General features: G+C 54.0%; 2 protein-coding genes across 3 annotated transcripts in view; one reads left to right on the forward strand and one right to left on the reverse strand.

Annotated features, from left to right (window-relative positions):
- The first annotated feature begins 534 nt into the window (after positions 1 to 534).
- MAP4K1 (mitogen-activated protein kinase kinase kinase kinase 1) lies at positions 535 to 15,479 on the forward strand. The gene is made up of 31 exons (XM_081119960.1): positions 535 to 722; positions 892 to 949; positions 1,069 to 1,159; positions 2,364 to 2,428; positions 3,845 to 3,900; positions 3,989 to 4,036; positions 4,217 to 4,259; positions 4,353 to 4,425; positions 4,637 to 4,768; positions 5,182 to 5,244; positions 5,345 to 5,426; positions 5,876 to 5,992; positions 6,229 to 6,307; positions 6,777 to 6,835; positions 6,919 to 6,962; positions 7,044 to 7,088; positions 8,039 to 8,081; positions 8,507 to 8,669; positions 8,748 to 8,830; positions 9,196 to 9,280; positions 10,167 to 10,243; positions 10,336 to 10,396; positions 11,168 to 11,276; positions 11,358 to 11,416; positions 11,622 to 11,725; positions 12,213 to 12,387; positions 12,648 to 12,710; positions 12,902 to 12,991; positions 13,076 to 13,146; positions 13,792 to 13,847; positions 15,295 to 15,479. Exons 1-31 carry the CDS (start codon positions 624 to 626, stop codon positions 15,362 to 15,364), a joined length of 2,463 nt encoding a protein of 820 aa, XP_080976086.1. The 5' UTR covers positions 535 to 623; the 3' UTR covers positions 15,365 to 15,479.
- An 88-nt stretch (positions 15,480 to 15,567) lies between these two features.
- Positions 15,568 to 20,117, reverse strand: part of RYR1 (ryanodine receptor 1) — a 98,417-nt gene continuing 93,867 nt past the window's right edge. For both annotated transcript variants that reach the window (XM_081119962.1, XM_081119961.1), the window contains 9 exons: positions 19,351 to 19,481; positions 19,188 to 19,248; positions 18,921 to 19,067; positions 18,612 to 18,746; positions 16,801 to 16,957; positions 16,371 to 16,435; positions 16,181 to 16,281; positions 15,947 to 15,998; positions 15,568 to 15,792 (listed from right to left, as the gene is read on the reverse strand). In XM_081119962.1, the coding sequence (XP_080976088.1) occupies positions 15,697 to 15,792; positions 15,947 to 15,998; positions 16,181 to 16,281; positions 16,371 to 16,435; positions 16,801 to 16,957; positions 18,612 to 18,746; positions 18,921 to 19,067; positions 19,188 to 19,248; positions 19,351 to 19,481 (945 nt within the window). In that variant the 3' untranslated portion in view covers positions 15,568 to 15,696. The remainder of the gene's footprint in view (positions 15,793 to 15,946; positions 15,999 to 16,180; positions 16,282 to 16,370; positions 16,436 to 16,800; positions 16,958 to 18,611; positions 18,747 to 18,920; positions 19,068 to 19,187; positions 19,249 to 19,350; positions 19,482 to 20,117) is intronic.

Genomic DNA, 20,117 nt, shown 5'->3' on the forward strand with positions numbered 1-20,117 from the left:
GGTACAGATTCTGCACACTGCAGGCATAAATGCACAGGCATGCGTTATATACGTGGGTGAATGTGCTCTGGGCTCTGGGTACACCCACATGTGTGCACATGGGTATCCAGGCATTTGCACGTCGATTGGTCTGCTCACTGAACAGGGGTGTTCCACTAAGTGCATATCTGCCCAAGGTGAACAGTAATGTGCACTGAATGATCATCCCTGTGCAGACCTGCCATCTCTGGGCTGTGGCCAAATCCTCAAGCACTCAGCAGAGGTTCAACTGTGGTTTTCAGCCACCACCCAGAATGGGGGAAGGGGTGCTGAGGTACCCACCGGGTCACACTTAAGATAGTTTGCATCTGATTTACATTCAGCCCAGGGCCCTGAAGGTGGAGAGGGGTCCCCTGGGTCCCAAGGCAAGCTGTCCCTCACAGGCTTTCAGGGCCCAGGGGACAAGGGGTGGAGCCGGCTGCACAGCCCTGCGCTGGGGCAGGAAACGAGAGTGGGGAAGGGGGAGGCCACAGCCGGTGGAGGCAAGGCGGGTGCAGGGCGTGTGGGGAGGGAGGGAGGTGCCAGCACTCCAGCCCTGAGGCCCTGCTGGCCCCTGGGCGGAGGCCCAGCTCCGGCTCCCAGGAATGGACCTTCTGGACCCCGACATCTTTAATAAGGACCCCCGGGACCACTACGACCTGCTGCAGCGGCTGGGTGGCGGCACCTATGGAGAAGTCTTCAAGGTGAGGACCCTCCTCCTTCTCCATCACCCTCTAACCAGCGGCCTTTGGGGTGAAGTCCAAGAAGGGAAGGGAATGAGCAAGGGTCCCAGTCCTTGATGTTGGCTCAGGCATGCTGAAGAGGGATTGGGGGGAACGGAGCCTGTCTGACTGTCAACTTCCCTTTTACAAGGCTCGAGACAAGGTGACGGGGGACCTAGTGGCACTGAAGATGGTAAAGATGGAGCCTGGTGAGGAGAGGACCCAGGAGATCTTCCCCACCCCCCCACCTCCGGGGACACTGGGATCCCCGCCCCCTCCCCATACTACTTCCCTGCAGTGGACTTTTCTCTCCTGCCTCTCCTTGCAGATGATGATGTTTCCACACTTCATAAGGAAATCCTCATCTTGAAAACTTGCCGGCACGCCAACATTGTGGCCTACCATGGGAGTTATCTCTGGTGATGACCCTAAGATCTGCCCTGGGACCCAGCCCAGCCCCTACCCCAGGACCCCCATTCCTGACCAGGGTACCCCCTAACCTGACCTCCAATCCTGGACCCCATTTTAACTGAGTCACCCCTAATTTAATCCCAGGTCCAAAGTTCCACATCTCTGACCAGAATACCCCATAATCTAACCTCCAATTCAGAACTCCCATTTCTGACCAGGGGGCCCAAAAATTGATCTCTTCATAGTAACCAAATCTGAAACTAAGTTCCCTAAAACTAATCTTTCATCATCCTGCCCTTTGGTCACCCCAGTTTCACTCTCTGCTCTTTTATTTATTTTTAATTTATTTTTAAAAAATATATCTTTATTGATTTCAGAGAGAGGGAGGGAGAGGAAGAGAAAGAGAGAGAAACATCGATGATGAGAGTCATTGATTGGCTGCCTCCTTCACACCCCCAGGTAGGGCTCGAGCTCACAGCCCGGGCATGTGCCTTGACCAGGAATCAAACCGAGATCTGGATCCTAGGTGACGCTCAACCGCCGAGCCATGCCTGGCCAGGCACTCTCTGCTCTTTTAATATGAATATCAACCCCTAAATTACCTGACCCCCACATTAACATCCCAGATGCCCCAATGACTCTGTTCCTCAGACCTGGCACCCTCGGCCTCTGTGTCCCCTCCAAACTTCCTCAACCTGTGAGATCTCTGCCTTGTCTCCTAGGTTAGCATGGGACAGCAGAGGATACCCTGGGTTAGGAGCCCAAAGACATGGGTTTGAGTCCAGTTGATCCTGAACATACATTTCCTCTTTGAGCCTCAACTTCCCCATCTATAAAATGAAAGTGGGATAATTTCACTCTGTGGGCAAGAGGAGTTAGAGATGACAGCTCTTACATTTAAAATTCAGAGCTCTGGCTGGTGTAGCTCAGTTGGTTGGAGCATCCTCCCATGCACTGAAAGGTCTCGGGTGAGATTCCTGGTTAGGACACATGCCTGGGTTGTGGGTTCGATCCCTGGTTGGGGGTCAGGGCACGTTTGGTGTGATTGATGTTTCTCTCTCTCCGTCTCTCTCTCTAAGTCAGTGAATATGTCCTCTGGTTAGGATAAAAAAACAACAAAAATGTGGGAACAAGACAGTGAGCAAGGGGCTGTCTAATAAATAATAATTTATCACTGCTATTATTATTATTATTACTGTTGGACTGTTGTAGGCTGCAAAAGCTCTGGATCTGCATGGAATTCTGTGGGGCTGGTTCTCTTCAGGACATCTACCAAGGTGAGAGGAAGGGCAAGGGGACCCAGGCAGCCCCCGCCCCTCCAATCTACCTCTCCTGCCTCTCTGTGTTTGTGTCTCCTGGAACCGTTTTTTCTGGTCCATATTTCACACAGTGAGCCCCTCCTCTGGGCCTGGGCTTGGTCTGGATGATGCTGGGGACACTGTGGTGACCAAATGGAGGACCTGGGCCTTTGGCCCTCCCCTCCAGGACCTGACAGTCCCAATCTTTTTACATTCCCCTCCCTAGCTTCCTCTGTGTCTGCATTTTCTCACCAAGGTCTATTCGTGTTTGAGTATTTCTGCATTTCTGGCTCATAGTAGGTGCCCACATTTTCAGTGAATGAGTGAATGAATTTCTGATTCTTTCTCTCAGCCTGCTTTTCACTGTCTTGGAGAATTTGAGGGTGGGGTGTGATCATCTCTCAATTTCTGATGCCAACCTCTGCCTTTGACCTTCTCTGTGTCCCCCTCCAGCCCACACCTCAAGTTTTAGAAAAGAAAGGACTTCATTAAGAAGTCCTCAGGTGGGGAAACTGAGGCCCACAGAGAGGAAGTGACTCACACAGCCAGACTCTCAGACCTGTTCCCTGACCGCCTTTCTCTGTCGCTCCTCTCCACCCTCTGTCTCTCTTTCTCAGTACATCGTCCCACTTTTTGGTCTCCGACCATCTTTCTTTCTCTGTCTCAGTGTGGTTCTGTTCCCTCTTCTCTGTCTCTCTGCCTTTCCTCATTTTGCAAAGCCCCATGACCCCCTGCTCAGAGCCTTCCCGTGGCATCCAAGCTCCTCATCGTGGCCCATGAGCCTGACCCCACTGCACCCCAAGCTGCACAACCTCCCCTGCTGTCTCCCCTCCCCTGCCCTCGCCTCCCCTCGCTGCTCTCCACACCTGCCAGGCACCCTCCCAGCTCCCGGCCTCTGCGCTGGCTTTCGTTCCCCTCCAAGCAGGACTACTCACGTCTTTTGTCATCCTGTCACCTTCGCTGAGTAGCCTTCGCTGACCAGCCTGTGTAAAATGTCATAGCCTTCCCACGCGTTTCCTGTCGTTCGTTCTTGCTCTTTCTTATATTTATTAGCATCTTGCGTACCGTGTATTTTACTTAGTTATCTGGCTTATTGTTGATCTTCCCCACGAGGATGTTCTCTCCATGAGGGGAGGGATCCGTCTCTTTCGTCCCCAGTGCCTACCACAGTGCCTGGCACACAGTAGATGTCTGCTGAATGAATCTGTCTCTGTCTGCCTTCTGATTGCCTGCTACCTCTCCCTGTCGCTGACTACCCCTCCCACCTGTCCCATCCTGTACCTGCATCCCACTCCCCACATGCCACCCTCTCAGCCAGTTTGGGTGGGGACCAGGGGCTCTTAGGACCAGATTTCCTGGTTCCCAGCCAACACTGTGCTGGGGTGACCTTTGCAGTGACGGGCCCCCTGTCAGAGCTCCAGATCAGCTACGTCTGCCGAGAAGTGCTCCAGGTGAGGACAGGCCTGGTGGGCCTGGGTGGGGGCAGGGCCCTGCTCCAGCCCCAGGCTCTCACAGCCCCCATATTTACCCCCACCCCAGGGACTGGCCTATCTACACTCACAGAAGAAGATACACCGGGACATTAAGGTGGTCTAGGGGCAGAAAGGTGGCCTTGGTGGATGGGGGGCCCAGGAGATGGGAGTGGTATTTGGAGGGCTTAGGGTGGTAGGGAGCTATGGGGCAGGGGTAGGGGGCCAAGGGGCAGAGGCAGTGTTGGGCTAGGGGTGGTGGTCTCTGACAGCCTCTAATCCCTCCTCTTGTCCCCAGGGAGCGAATATCCTCATCAATGACTCTGGGGAGGTCAGACTGGGTGAGTGTGGCTGGGGGGTTGGGGAGGCAGACTGGCTAGGGGCCTGAGGGGACAGAGGACCCTAAGTCACTATGTCTCTCCCTCTGCCTCCAGCTGACTTTGGTATCTCGGCCCAGATTGGGGCAACGCTGGCTCGACGCCTCTCTTTCATTGGGACACCCTACTGGTGAGGGATGCCTGGCAGGCAGCTGGGGGTGGAGTGAGGGGCACCAGTTTTCCCCACCCCGACCTCTGGGACTCTTCTGGCTCCATCTCCCAGCCTCTGCCTTGCTCTCTCTCTTTGTCTCTCTCCTCCCTCCCACTCCCCACATCATGGAGTCTCCCCTTCCCCTCTTTATATTACCCCTGGCTCTCTGAGGGTCGGTCTTTTCCCCCAGGATGGCTCCAGAAGTGGCGGCCGTGGCCCTGAAGGGGGGATACAACGAGCTATGTGACATCTGGTCTCTGGGCATCACAGCCATCGAACTAGCTGAGCTACAGCCACCACTCTTTGATGTGCACCCTCTCAGGTAGGCAGGTGTGGCTGGTTGCCCTGGGCCCAGAGACCCCACCCAGCACTGACTCTAAACACCCCCATCAGCCTGCTTCCCCCCATCAAGATCCACCTACAGGAGACCTCCCTTTCCTCAAAACCCAACCTGAGACCCCCAAGGATCCCCTCAACCCAGAAAGCCTTTTCTTTAGCCCTCCACACCGGGAACCCCCAGCTCAGGGACCCCCACCTTGAGCTCCCTCTGTGACTCTCGTAGCTCTATAATGTGATACGTGGTGTCCCCTGGAAGTGGCGGTTCAGTGCAGGGTAAAACCTAAGCCTCATTCTCATTCTGCCCCTCACTGGTTCTCTGCTGACTTCAGTGCTCTTGGGAGCCCCTCTAGCCCCCACTGGGAGTCTGAACTCCATGTACTCTCCTTCCCCTTGTAGGGTTCTCTTCCTCATGACCAAGAGCGGCTACCAGCCCCCACGGCTAAAGGAAAAAGGCAAATGGTAGGAGGAGGTGATGGGAGGGAGGGCAGAGCCAGGGTTGATGGTCTGATGGGAATGTCTCTGGTTCCCTCACCCCAGAACTTGGCTTCTTCCTCCCAAGGTCGGCTGCCTTCCACAACTTTGTCAAAGTCTCCCTCACCAAGAACCCCAAGAAACGACCCAGTGCCACCAAGATGCTCAGTGTAAACCTTCCCTCCCCCAAACCCTCCTCAAGCTCACCCCAGAATTCCCCAGGGTCGCATGGACCCCTAGAACTTTGATGGTTTAGTTCCACAGAACCCCATAGTCCTCTCAGAGTCCCTAGTCCTTCAGAATTCCCCAGGGTGCCCCAAGACCCTCCAGCTTGTACCCCAGACCCTTTCCCAAGATATCTTGAGTTGTTAAAACTCAAATTCCCAAGGGCCTCAAGACCCATTCCTGGGTGTATTCTGGAATGGAATTCTCCAAGCCCCCCACCGGGATCCCTGAATTCTTTTAATACCTCAGACTTTTCAGAATTCCCTAGTCTTCTGCCAGTTCCCCAGTTTCCCGCCTTCTCCCTCTGCTCCCCTAGACAGGCTCTCCAGCCCCTGTCCCAGCCTCTCCCTCACACCAGCCCTCTGACTGCTGATACCCTCATCCCCTCCTTCAGCATCAACTGGTGTCGCAGCCCGGGCTCAATAGAGGCCTGATCCTGGATCTTCTTGACAAACTGAGAAACCCAGGGAAGGGGGCCCCTGTTGGTGAGATTGACGATGAGGAGCCTGAGGTGAGGCGTCCCTGCTGACAGAAGCCCTGGCACCTCCCAGCCTTTGTTCAGGCTGTGCCCCCTGCCTGTGCCTTCCTGCTGCTTCTCTTACAAGGATAAATGGGAGGAAGGGTGGGGGGCTTGGCACAGGGCTGAGGGCACAGAGGTTATGGGAGGGTCAAGGGCTCCGGGCTGGGCCCACAGGGTGGAGGGGCTGCTAGAAGGCAGTGGCCTGATGCTGCTGCCGCTCTGCCCAGCTGCCCCCTGCCATCCCTCGGCGGATCAAATCCACCCACCGAGCCAGCACCCTGGGGGTTCCAGATGCAGATTGCTATCGTGAGTAGAGTCCTCTAACTTGGGAACCCTTGACCCTATAATAGATCCAAGAGACCCCCTCCACCCCTACATCACTCATCACTTCCAAACAAACCCTCAGAGACCCCAGAGAACCTCATCACTACCTGACCTATAAGGTGATTCTAAAGGACCCACTGCTCTGACCTGCAAACAGACCCCACCAGGCTTCCCATTACCACCCTGACTCCCAAAGAGACCTCAGAAATATGGCAGACCCCTGATACCCAAATGGAACTTGAAACGGAACACTCTGTCGCTACTTTGAGCCCCCCCCCTCCCTAATCCCAAACCCTGGCCCCCAAATGAGACCCCCTGTAAACCAAGATCCCTCCCTTTAAGGAAAAGCTCTAATCCTAAGATGCCCACCCCAAACCCCCCAATTTACTCTAGTTCTGAATCCATCTCCCCAGCTCACTGTGTGTTACCTCCCCGTCTCCCCAACTTCCAGGGCAGCACATGGAATTCAGGAAGCTCAGAGCAATGGAGTCCAGACCTGCAGCTGAAACTGTGAGAAGCCCCTCTCCCACCCCACTGGCCTCAGACACCCTCCCCTTCCCCTAGGCCACTGCTGACCCTTTACTATCCCACAGGCTCGCTTACAGCCCCCTGAAGACTTCAGGAGCAGCAGTCCTAGGTGAGGGACCCTCAGGCCGGGAGGGGAGGGGGCTAGGATATGTGTGGGAACTGCCTGAGGCTCATGCCTGTCACTCCTCAGGAGGCACCAGTCGGAGTCTGACGATGACTACGATGACGTGGACATGTAAGAGAGGCTGGGCCCTCAGCTCTTGAGGCCCTCACCTGGCCCTGCCTTTCTACAACCCCTGCCTTGCTTCCACCATGACCCCAACCTCAGCCCCTCCTCTCCTTCCACCATGCATCCCTGACCCCTGACTGGACCCTCAATGCAGCCCCACCTTCCTTCACCCCCAACCTATGACCCCGACCTGACCCCCAGCCCAGCTCCCACTCTCCTTCCTCCCCAACCCCTGTTCCCTAACCCCACCCAACCTCAATCCTTCACCTTCCTTCACTTCAGACCCCTGACCCCCAACCCCACCCCAACTCCAGTCCCCACCTTCCTTCCATCTTTTCACAGGACTTTTGACCTGACTCCCAACTTCAGCCCCCAATTGCTCTCAGCCCCCAGTTCTTTCTGTTCTAACCTGAGCTCTTTCCCCATCTCTCTGGCTCAGTCCTGGACCCTCTGCCACATCCCAGCCCCCAGCTCCTCCCAGATGTTGTTCCAACCCCCAGACCTCAACGGTAGCCCCAACCCTCAACCATAGGCCCTCATCTTTCCTCATCTTCTCATGAAACCTCAGACCAAACCTTGGCCCTTGGGAATTTTCCCCATGCTAGACCCTGGGTCTCGAACCCCAACCTCAACCCCAGCAGTCCCAGCCCACAGGCCCAGTACCAGCCTCAGGGCTCCCTTCGTGCCTGTCATGGGCTCGCATGGGCACTGGGCAACTCATGAGAACCTGACCTCCAGGAGTTCAGATAAATCTGTGTTGCTAGGTCACCATGAAGATTTAGACTTGATGCCTTGTCAGCACTTGATCTCCAAGAGTTGCTGTTGTATTGTCATCAGGGTTATTAATTAGCCCTTTAGTCCTCAGCTCCAACACAGACCAAGTCACCCCTGACCTTTCCCAGCTCAGACATCCAGCCCCAAACCACACCCCCACCTGCTTAACCTTTGTGTTTCAGCCCCACCCCTGCAGAGGACACACCTCCCCCGCTGCCCCCCAAGGTGAGGTCCTGGGCCAGAGCTGGGGGGCTGGGGGCCAGGAGGTCAGGGTCCTTAGATGCTGGGATACAGGGCATTCTAGGGCTGGAGTCAGGGACACCGGGTCCCTTGAAGTCTGGGAAATGGGACAGTGAGCACATTGGGGTATGGAAGTTGCATCCCTGAACCTACAGGTGTGATTCCAAATATTTAGCCTGATGGACACTGGTCAGTAGCTGGTGCACCCCCCATGAACCCTTTAGTTGCTGGAGTGTGTTGATGGGGGTGGGGAGGGTAGAGGGGGAAGCCGGAGTGGTGATAGGACATTGTAGGGAGGGTCAGGGCTATGACCAAATTTCAGTTCTAGCTGAGGCAGGGCTGGGAAGGCAGGGTGTCCTGTCTCTGAGATCATCTAATGTATTGCCCGCCCCCCTTCTCTATCTCCAAAGCCCAAGTTCCGGTCTCCATCAGACGAGGGTCCCGGGGGGCCTGGGGAGGAGGGGCAGCTGAGCCCGGGGGTGCTGGTCCGGTGTGCCAGTGGGCCTCCCCCACGTACCCCCCATCTTGTGCCTCCCCCAGCCACCCGAAGCCCCCATCTAACTGCCCATTCAGGTACCGGGGCAGGCTAGGGTGGGAGGAGGGCAGGGGTGGGAGGACTTTGGGGACTGATTTCCCCCCATCCTGTCTCAGAACCCTCACTCTGGAACCCAGCCCCTCAGGAGTCTGACCAGCCCCCACTGTTGCCCCCCAAGAAGGAAAAGATGAAGAAAAAGGTGAGGCCAGTGATGCTGAGGACTCACACCTCTAGATGGGACTGGGGGTGCTGGGTGGGGTGGGGGTGGGAAGACCAATAATGACAACAGGTGACATCTGCGGAGCAGTTCCTCTGTGCCGGACGCTGGTCTCATGTCTTCACATGGTGTAAACCTTTACAGACAGAGGTAGATATTGTCCCCATTTCACAGAGGGGGAATCTGAGGCAGAGAAGGATATGTAGCCTGCCAAGGTCATAAACCTTTGAGGAGGCAGAGGCAGAATCTGAACCCTGGCGCTCTTGCTCCAGAGCCTTAACCACTGCCCTTCCTGTCTGCTCCTCCCCTGTGCTGGATCTCCTGCCCTGCTCCCTGTGCCTGCCTAGGGATGTGCCCTTCTTGTAAAGCTGTTCAACGGCTGCCCCCTCCGGATCCACAGCACGGCTGCCTGGACACACCCCTCCACCAAGGGTGGGCATTCAGGAGGGTCACAGAGTGTGGGGGGATGGGGAGGGACCTCCATGGAAGGTGCAAAGGCAGGGACCAGGGAGGCTCTTAATAGGGTGGGGAGTGGCAAAGCTGAGGCAGGGACAGTGCCTGGAGCTACAGTGGGGTTTGGGGATCAAAGATGGGTGGTGTGAAGATGGGTTTGTGAGTGAAAACTAGGAAAATTAGGGCTTGGGGGCTGCAAGTATCAGATACAGCAGAAAGAGCAAAGTTTGGAGTACGAGATGGGGACAGTTGGGCCCCATTAACCTCATTAACCTCAGTTGGAGATTAATGGTAGAGAGACTAAGATCAGCATTTTGGGGTCAGGAGATTTAGGGATTAGAATGTAGCAGAAATGGACAGGGTTTGGGGCTCAAAGATATGGAGACAAGGTCAATGAGAGGTTAAAAAGCTTAGGGTTTGAGGAGTGTCACATTGAACAGAAAAAGCCATATTTGGGGGGTCAAGTTTGAGGATCAGTGCTGAGACAGGATTAGCCTTCAGGGACCAGAGCTAGGGAGGGCAAAAGAGAGACAGGACTTAGAGGGCTATTCAGAGGGGCATGTCTAATGTTTGGGTCAGCCCTGAGGGGACAGAGGGTCAGGATTTGTGGGTCAGTGATGGAAGAACGACCAGAATGTGAGAAGTCAGAGGTAGGTGAGAATGAGACCAGTTAGAGGGACTGGGTCAGGGTTTTAGTTCAGATTTGGGGAAACAGGCTGGGAGTGTTGAGGTGGGGGGTGAAAATTAGAGAACTGAGGGTCAGCGCTGGGGGACAGAGTACCAGTGCTTGGGATCAGACAGATGGGGGTCTGGGAGGTTCTCCAGGATGAGGCAGGTCCCACTGTCCTTGTGTCTTTTCCCCAAGACCAGCACCTGATCCTAGGGGCAGAGGAAGGCATTTTCATCTTGAACCGGAATGATCAGGAGGCCACGCTGGAGATGGTGAGGGACAGTACCCAGCATGGGCCGAGGGTGGGGGCTGGAGCTGGGGATGGCTGGGGTCTTACAGGAGCCATCTCCCACATTCTCTGCAGCTCTTTCCTAGCCGGACTACCTGGGTGTACTCCATCAACAATGTCCTCATGTCTCTCTCAGGTCTGGCTGTTGGGGGATGGGAAGGATATGGTCAGAAGTTAAGGGGTTGAGGGTCAGGGGGTTAGGAGGTAGATGGACATAGCTGACAAAAGCCTAGGTTCCCCCTTCACAGAGCCTGAGGTTCAAGTTCCAGTCACTCTTTCACTTGGGGCAGGAGATGTCTGCTCCCTGAGTATCAGTTTCCCCATCTATGAAATGGGCCCACCTTTCAAGTCAGTTTTGAGGGAATTTCTACAATAAGTTAGTGTTTACTTTTCTTTGATGTCCAGATGACAATTAGAATTTACCCTGCACTACAAAAATAGAGTGAGCAAGTTATAGATGAAAATTTTGTGCCATTGTTTTATAAACACTTTGTGTAAAAGAATTTCTAATTTATGGGGAAATTCCAAGCCAAATAGGACTCATGAGCTAGTTAATATCTGTGATGACAAATTTAAAAGTTTCTAGATAGTTTTCTTCTTAAACTTGGCAATGTGTATAACTTCATCTGACTAGTTAAGGGTCCATAGTTTATGTGCCTACAAGCACCAAAGGGCAAGGAACGTATTTCTTTTACTTACCACTGTTCACCAGGGCCAATCACAGTGCCTGGCCTACAGTGGGTGTATAAAACATGTTAAGTGAAAAATAATTAATGAAAAGTGCTTAAGGCTTGAAGGCTTGTGAGTTTCAGACAAGGCAATGGGGCCTGGTGAAGCTATGGGGAAAGGTGGGAGTGCCCAGTGTCCTATAACTGCCTGCCTCCCCCTATGTATATGCACACTGCAGGAAAGACCCCCCACCTGTATTCTCATAGCATCCTGGGCCTGCTGGAGAGGAAAGAGACCAGAGCAGGAAGCCCCATCTCTCATATTAGTCCCCACCGGCTCCTGGCAAGGTATCAGCCCCCAATGGCACCCCAGGCCCCTGAAATCCCCTTTCCTGCCTACCTTCCATTCCCACCTACCTTCTTCTGCAGAAAGAACATGGTCTCCACCAAGATCCAGGACACCAAAGGCTGCCGGGCGTGCTGCGTGGGTGAGAGAAAAACTCCTGGAGGCCTGGACTGGGCGCGGGGAGGGGGGGCGGGGCGGGGTGGGGGTGGGGGGCTTGGGCTGCATCCAGCTTAGGGGTTTGCGGTTAAGGCACGGTATCCCGAGCCCGGGGAAAGATGTGTGGCCTTTTGAGGAGCGGGAAAGGGGAGAGAGGACTGACCCTAACATGTCCTTACCCACCCCCACAGCGGAGGGCGCGAGCTCCGGGGGCCCATTCCTGTGCGGGGCCTTGGAGACCTCCGTGGTCCTGCTTCAGTGGTACCAGCCCATGAACAAGTTCCTGCTGATCCGGGTAGGGGGCCTGGGGAGGCTGGCTTCTGTAGAGACTTCCCTGAAACGCCACTTCCACTCGAGGCCTCTTCCCAACCTCCCCCAAGGCTCTGCTCACCTGCCGTCGGCGCGGGAGCCTCCCGCTTCTGACAGCTTCCTAATCCTCAAGTTCCGCCCCTCACTTTGGCCTAGTTACTCCTCAGGCCCCCTCGGCCCCTCCCCACCTGGGGTCTCTAAGGAGACCCCTATTCAGGTCCTTTGGGCCCCTGAGACTTTGCGGCCTTTGAGGCCACGCCCCCAGGGGGGCCCTGCCTTTCTGTGACCAGGGCACCACGCCCCCAAACGGAAGCCACGACGACTCTGCGGGCACACCTGTCCATTTCTAAGGAGGCACCACCTAAACCCCCTGAAATTTCTAGATTTGGCACCTCCCGAGATTGAGGCCCAGAGTCCTTAAGGCCCCGGCCCCGCCCCCCGCCTCCTCCGAGCCTGTGCCTCCCCCCCCGCAGCAGGTGCTGTTCCCGCTACCCACGCCGTTGCCGGTGTTCGCGCTGCTGACCGGCCCCGGCTCCGAGCTGCCCGCCGTGTGCATCGGCGTGAGCGCCGGGCGGCCGGCGAAGTCGGTGCTCTTCCACACCGTGCGCTTCGGCGCGCTCTCCTGCTGGCTGGGCGAGATGAGCACTAGTGAGCGGGAACGGGGGCGGGGGCGGGGCTGGGGGCGGGGCTGATGGGGGCGGGGCCCAGCCTGGGGCGCCCTGGGAAGGGGGTTGAACTTGGCGCGGAGGCGGGGCGGGGGAAAGGCCGGTAGGCGCCTGGTGAGGTGGGCGCCCCGGAGGGACCGCCGTGATGCGCGGGACTTAGCCTCTTGCTCGGGAATGGGGACGGTGCCGGGGGGAAGGCGGAATGCCGCGGAATTGGCCCTGGCACCTCTTCTCCTCCAACAGAGCACAAGGGACCGGTTCAGGTGACCCAGGTGGAGGAAGACAAGGTGATGGTGTTGATGGACGGTAAGGACGGTCCTCTCTTTCCCCGCACTGTTCCCGCTCTCCAGACCCTGTGCCTCAGAAGCGCTGAGTCTCTCCAGGCCTTGCCCCCCGTCCTGCTTTGCTTCTCACACTGAATTTCCTGTTCGGTTCCTGGGTAACGGTGACTAACCTTCTAAGACCTCTCTTAGAGCCCTCTCTTTACCCTCTTCTAGGGTCCCTGAAGCTGGTGACTCCAGAGGGGGCCCCAGTCAGGGGACTTCGAACTCCAGAGATCCCCATGACGGAAGCTGTGGAAGCTGTGGGTACGTGCAGGGGTGGGAGGGCCCGGGGTACAGAGAGGAGGCTCAAGTGATACCCAAGGGTAACAGGCGCTGCTTTCCTCCCAGCTATGGTCGGAGGGCGGCTCCAGGCCTTCTGGAAGCATGGAGTGCAGGTGTGGGCTCTCGGCTCTGACCAGGTAAGCCCCTCCATCCCAAGCCTACAACCTGCCCCTCCCACCTCGGTCATCTCACGCATGAGAGAGACCAGGAGAACAGGGCGTGAAGTCCTGGAGGACTGGTTCAGACTGGTTCCTGTTCTACTCCAGAGTCTGGGGTCCAGAGCTCATCCCAGGCCATGTGTGAACTTGTGCAAAAGACTTTGCTTCCTTCTGAGCCTCAGTCTCCCAACTATAAAATAGGAGTCACTATAGAGATATATGGGTGGTTAAGAGCGTGGACCAGGCTGCCTGGGTTGGAATCCAGCTGAGTCACCTTAGGGAAATGACTTAGCCTTCCTGCGCCTTACTTTCCTCATCTGGAAGATGGGGTGAAAATGGTGCTTAGCTCAAAGAACACTATGTGTCAGATCTGCCTTTACATGTTTGTATTTTATTTACTTTTCATGATCACCTATCAGGTAGGTACTGCAATTTCACAAGTTAGTAATCTGAGGTACAGAGAGGTTAAGTAACTTGTTTGAGTCACACAGCTGGTGAGTGGTATTAGCAAGAATGATTATTTATGAATCTAAGGCTGGGAGTTCAGAGAACTCCCCCCACCCCTTTCTCTTTAAGGGAGACGGGGAGTATTCTAGATACTGACACACACATCTTCTCCCCCAGCTGCTTCAGGAGCTGAGAGACCCCACCCTCACCTTCCGTCTGCTTGGCTCCCCCAGGTATGGACTTGGGAAAGGGGATAGAGGATCTGGGAGGGGAGCTTCTGATGTGGAGAGGGCATCCTGAGGCGTTCCCAGCCACCTGAATCTTTGGTCTGGACATTCTCTAACCTGGTCTCCCTGTTTCCATCTCTGCCCCCTATCATCCATTTACTACACACCCGTACACCGTTTCCCTAGATGTTAACTTTTAAAAACCCCGTTTGCTTTAGCTTTCTCATATATATTTTTTTCTGACTATGTGGGTGTAAATTACAGACATGATGCCTATTTTTTGAGAGAGAGGAAGAGAGAGACAGAGAAAGAAATATCGACTTGTTGTTCCACTTATTTATGCATTCATTGGTTGCTTCTTGTAATGTGCCCTGACCAGAGATTGAACCCAAAACCTTGGTATATCAAGACGACGCTCTAACCAACTGAGCTACCCCTCCAGGGCTATAGATGATTTTTGCCTGAATCTATTATTAGGATGGTTACTAAAAGGGGATTTTTCTATTTCTATCATTCCTTCTACATTTATTTATTAAAATATTTTTTACTGATTTTTAGAGAGAGGAAGAGAGAGAGAAAAACAGATGTGAGAGTGATACATGGATCCACTGCCTCCTACATGCCCCCTACCAGGAATTGAGCCTAAAACCGGGCATGTGCCTTGACTGGGCATCTAACTGGCAACTTTTCGGTGCATGGGATGACACCCAACCAACTGAGCCACACTGTCCAGGGCATTCCTTCTACATTTATTAGTTGGCATTCTACTGTAGGGAAAAGCTGTCCCTTCTCCACCATTTATGTGTGTGTGTGTGTGTGTGTGTATTTCAACATAGTCTCATGGATTTCCATTTTATTCTATGGGTTATATATAATCTATTACTATATTTATTTTGAGGCTCAAATACTCCCATACTTAACCAGTAAGAGCCCCTTCAAGGATCTTCTGTGACCTTTTGACATGCCAGGGGGTCTTTTAAATTCCAAATCTGAATTTGTCCCTCCCCTTGTTTAAAACTCTCCTGTGGCTTCGACATAAATACCCAATTCTGTCCACAGCCTACAAGACCATGACTTCTGCAGCCATGCCCCAGCCTCTCTCCCACCTCAAGGCCTTTGCACAGGCTGTTCTCTCTGCCCAGAACACTCTCCCCTGTCCTTTCACCAAGTTCCCTCCTGAGCCTTTTCAGGCTCCACCATCCATTCTTTGGAGGCACCTTGGCTGACCCCCCTGGAGCTAGGTGTCCCTGCTGTGTGCCCAGTGCTTCTTTGCACTATGTAATTCACTGATTCACGTTGGTCTCCTGCTCTAGATTGAGTTCAGGGACCATGTCTGCTCTTTTACGGCTACAGCCTAGCATCATGCAGGCACAATCTCTATTAATTCCTTTGTGAATGAATGAATGAATGGATGAATGAAATGCCTGAACTGACTTCTCTCTTCCTTCCTCAGGCCTGTGGTGGTGGAGACACGCCCAGCAGATGATCCTACTGCTCCCAGTAACCTCTATATCCAGGAATGAGTCCCTGGGGGGGGGGGGGATTAGGAACCACTCCCTGTCCCACCCTTCCCAGCTGACACACAGTAGTGGTCAGGATATGCCCCTTTGCCCCAATAAACATGACTTTAGCCTCTGCTGTCATCTTGTTTCTCTGAGGTTGGTGGGAGGACAGATTTTCTAGATGTCCTTCCCACCAAAAGGTCAACAAGCCAACACAAGGATGTTGGGGTGTAGCACAGATTTTATTTCTCCAGCACATGGTTACCCTCCCCAGGGCCTTGGGAGGGGTCGGGGCTAAGAGGCTTGCTGTGAGAATAAGGCACTTGAGGTGAAGGGCCAGCTGGGGGCGGGACTCAGTTAAGCTGGTCCTCGTACTGCTTGCGGAAACAATCGCCAGCCGGGAAGAAGTCCCAGCATCTCTCTTGGTACATCTTCCACACATAAGACTCCTAGGGTTGGGGGTTGGGGGATGGGGGAAAGTAGGTTGGCCACATCTTCAAACGCTTGATAGGGCTATGAGCTTCTTACCGCCACCTGCTGTTTGTCCTTATATTAAAACTCTCCACGTCCCTGCCCACTGTCCTCCCAGTAACACCCCCTTACCTGACCCGTGTGTTCTGTCTCGTCTTTGTTTATCAGGTACATCAGGAAAAACCTGGGTAGGGAGCGCGGTAGACAGGTCAGGCCCATCCTTACTTTTTCCTGATTACCTGGCTTGGAACCCTCCCCCACGGACACCACACCCACTTCCCTAACTGGCCAAGGCCCAGTATCCCCCCTCTAGCTGTCGGTGGCCACGCCCCCACCCTCCTGATTGGCCAGCAGGCCCATGCTCACATGTAATTGGCCAGATTGTGCTCCTCTAGAGTGTGGGTCTCAAACCCGTGGGGTGTGGTATCGAAGTAATCGCTGCCAATGCCACAGATGAAGCACTTGGTCTGTGGATGGTGAGAAACATCGGAGTGGCGGCCCATTCGACTCTCCAGGGTCCCGTAATCCCTCTGGGTCGGCCCCAGACATGACCTACCTCCATATCTTCCTTCACTTGTTCTTGCTGGTCCCGGAGCTCACCGAAAGCATCGATGATCAGACCTGGAAGGCAGGGCGCAAGTCAGTGCCTCACCTCTGAGCCACCCACCCTCCTCTCCCTAATTTCATCCTGCTTCCTAAAAATACGAATCCCTAGTGTTTATTGAGCACTTATTATGAGCCAGACACTTACCACCTATGAACTGACTTCATTCTCACAACCATATATATGAGGGTCATGTCATTAATATGTCCATTTTACAAATGGAGAAACTGACGCCCAGAGAGGTGACTTGCCCAAAATCTTACAGTAGGGAGGGGCAGAGCCAGGATATGGATCCAATCAGGCTGGATTCTGGGCCTGCACTCAAAGGAGCTAGCCTGCCTGCAGGCCCTGAGCCCACTCCCACAACCCCAGCAGCACTGACCCTGGATGATGGCCAGCAGGATGACGATGACGAAGAAGAAGAAGGTGATGTCGAAGACCACTCTGTACAGCTCATATTCATCGCCTGCTGGGTCCTCAATCTCATCCCCGATGCCCCCACCAGCTCGGACACCCACGTACATGTGAAACAAGTAACACTGCAGGGACAGGGTGAGAAGCATACTGGTCACACGTTCGATAACTCGGCATTCATCGAGTCTCTGTGGGGCCCTGGGCTAGTGGGGCAGGAGACACAGCAATGACAGAGATGGCCCTGGGCTCTGCTCTCACAGGGCTCACAAACATGGCACCAGAAATGATCAGGGCTATGAAGGGGAGAACACAGGAAGAGGGGTCAGGGCTGGGATGAGGGAGGCACAGTGTGATTAGGGTAAGATGGGGAAGCACAGGAAGCTTTGAAACTTGAGAGCCAGGGTGAGCAGGCGCAGCTTCCTGGAAGAGGGGACATGTGTGAGTTGGAACATGAAGCAGGTGTTAGGTGGGAGACAGTGTTCCAGGCAGAGAAAACCACATGTGCTACGTCACCACTGGGGAGGAAAGAATATATTTTGCTCCCGTGAGGAACTGAAAGAGGTTCAGTGAGGTTAGAAAATAGAGATCCTGTGAGCAAGAGCAGGGAGAGAGATGAGGCCCAACCAATGGTCAGAAAGGGTTTCCTGTAGGAGGCAGCATTTAAGTGGAAAAAATAGGGGTCAAGTGAAGGGGTGTGTGTGCATGTAGGGCCAGGGTGGGAGGCAGAGAGAATGTCAGAAGCAAAGGGCTTGGGTTAGGAGGAAACACATAATCTCAGGGGAAGTGAAAGAGGATGAGGCAGCCAGAGAGCAAAAAGCAAGAAAGACTGTGGTTAGACTCAGCAACTTGAGCTTTTCCCTGGCTTTGTAAACCATGGCAAGGGGATTTAGTTTAATCCACGTGGCATTAGGGAGCCACGAGAAAGTTCTATGCAGAGTGGGGGACACCACCTATCTGGATCTTGGGAGAGATTCACATTTGCTATTTCTGTGTCCCCAGGAAGTGAGAAAACCCAGATGTCTTGGGGAAAAGCTAAGGCCAGTGACTGGTGGAAACAAGGCTATGAGTGGCAAGACCAGGCTTGGTGGGGTCTCAGATGTCAGGCTGAGGAGCTGGACTGTGTCCTGAGAGCATGGTGCCAAGATTATAGGACATTTTCTCAGATAAAAACCTGAGATGATCCTTTCAACTGTGCCCCATGCCTCCAGTAGGTTAAACTCAGTTTAGGTTATGACCACCATTATTGTAATAGAAGACAAAATAGAAACGTGTGGCATGCTGGTACTTCCGTGAAACTTCCAATTATGGAAAACGATGGTGGTAGCTAACATTTACAATCCTTAACACATACATTCCAGGCACTGTTCTCAGATATTTAAGTCTAAGATGGTCAGGGAGCATCACTGAGGCCTAAAAGCAACCCTAGGCTGTAGATACTGTTACTGTACATCTATTTGACAGGCGGGGACCCCAGAGCATGGCAAGGTTGAGTAGCCTGCCCAAGATCACACGGCTTGGGACAGAGTGGCAGGGACACTTTGCCTGAGTGCTTTTCCAAAAAGAATAGCTTTAAAGGCTCAGATAATGCTATACCAGGGGCTGACATTGACTGAGCACTGATTATGTGCCCAGTACCGTTCAAAGTACCTCACAAGCGTCAGCTCACAGTAAGTCTACGAGGCAGGTACTATTTATTATTAACCCCCTCTACAGCAGGGAAAACTAAGGGTCAGGGATGGTTAAGTCACTTGCCCAAGAGCGTTAGGGGGAGGGGCTTACTGTCATCATGTCATCGCACTTCATGTCAGGCTCGTCTTCATCCTCGCTCTTGTTGTAGAACTTGCGGAAGAAGTTGAAGGCCACCACGGTGTACAGGTAAACCACCACCGCTAGGAGGCCTACGGTCATCACCAGCTGGGGACAGGCAGGGGCACGTCAGTGCGCGATTGGCTTGCCCCTCCCCCCTGCCCCGCCTTCCCTTTCCTTTACTTGGGTGGCCCAGCCTTGCCCCTCGCCCCTCCACCCCTACTCAGACTGCTAAGCTGATCCCTGCCAGGCTCACACCCCTCCATCAGGTCCCCTCCACACCTGTTTCCCATTGTGGGTGACAGAGGAGAGGATGGTGCGCAGCGTCTTGACTCCCATGGCAATGTCCAGGAGGTGGGCAGCAAAGAAGAAGTTGTTGTAGTGTCCCAGGAGGGACATCACCATGTACCAGCCCAGGTACAGGAAAGACTGTGGGCACACAGGGTCAGGGGTCAGGAGTCAGTCCCTAGTCAGGGATGCCTAGGGGCCCACAATGCTACTAGGGCCATTTTCCAGCAGGTCCCTCCCTCCCTACTGACCCCTCCTCACATTGTCTGTGAAGATGACCCCGAACTTCCAGATCTGGTACTTGATGTCGATGGACATGAGCCTGTGAAGGGTGGGGAGAAGAGGGATGGCCAGATGCCCGAGGGTCAGAACCCTGGCCAACTCCCTGCCTGCCCCAGGCCTGCATGGGGTTGACCCAGCTCACCAGGTAAGCAGCCCGGGCGGTGGTTCAGGCTTGCGCTCATGGTGGACTGTAATCTCCAATGAGGCCAGATCCATGCCCAGCAGTTCGGCGATCCGCTCTCGCCCATAGATGTCCCCATGCTTGTCTAGGACCTGCACAGAAGAGGTTGGGTCATGCAGACACAGTTGGAGTGGGGGAGGGCCATGACCAGCACAGGGGATTCTGGGGACACTAAGAACTTTGTGTGAGAAATTGGGGGTACATTTTCCTAGGGAGAAGGGCCAGGGCTTTCTTTGGATCCTCAGGGAGAGAGCCCAATAACAATAAAGGTCCAGCTGAATCATTAGTCAAATTAATTGGGATAATTTCTTACTATTAGGTAGGTAAGCAAGGAATCATATATAATTGGGTCACTTATCATCTATAAACTTATCTCCTCCACTCACCTCCTCACTCACTCTGCTGCAGATACCCACCTCTTCTCAGTTCCTCAAATACACCAGGAACACTCCTGCTTCAGGGCCTTTGCACTGGCTGTTGCCGCTTCCTAGGATTCTTCCCCCAGATTTCTACCTGGCTCACTCCCTCACTTCCTTATGAATTAGCATGTCCTTTCCTGACCACCCTACATGAAAGAGCAACCTTTCTTGGCCAACACACACCTCTTCACTGCCTTTTTTCTTCTAGAGCACTTACCACCACTTGAATGCTATAAACATGTTCATCAAATGTCTTTCCAATTCGAGTATCAGAATTACTGTTGTGTTTACTGCTGGATTCCAGGTCTC

Source organism: Miniopterus schreibersii (genome assembly GCF_964146895.1).
Source record: "Miniopterus schreibersii genome assembly, chromosome: 18".
NCBI classification, from domain to species: domain Eukaryota; kingdom Metazoa; phylum Chordata; class Mammalia; order Chiroptera; family Miniopteridae; genus Miniopterus; species Miniopterus schreibersii.

Excerpts from the sequence above, each read along its gene's own strand:
- MAP4K1 (XM_081119960.1), top strand. The coding sequence starts at position 624 with ATGGACCTTCTGGACCCCGACATCTTTAATAAGGACCCCCGGGACCAC. Across the intron at positions 3,901-3,988 it reads TCTGCCGAGAAGTGCTCCAG|GGACTGGCCTATCTACACTC; the intron begins GTGAGGACAGGC and ends CCCCCACCCCAG. Across the intron at positions 5,993-6,228 it reads TTGACGATGAGGAGCCTGAG|CTGCCCCCTGCCATCCCTCG; the intron begins GTGAGGCGTCCC and ends CGCTCTGCCCAG.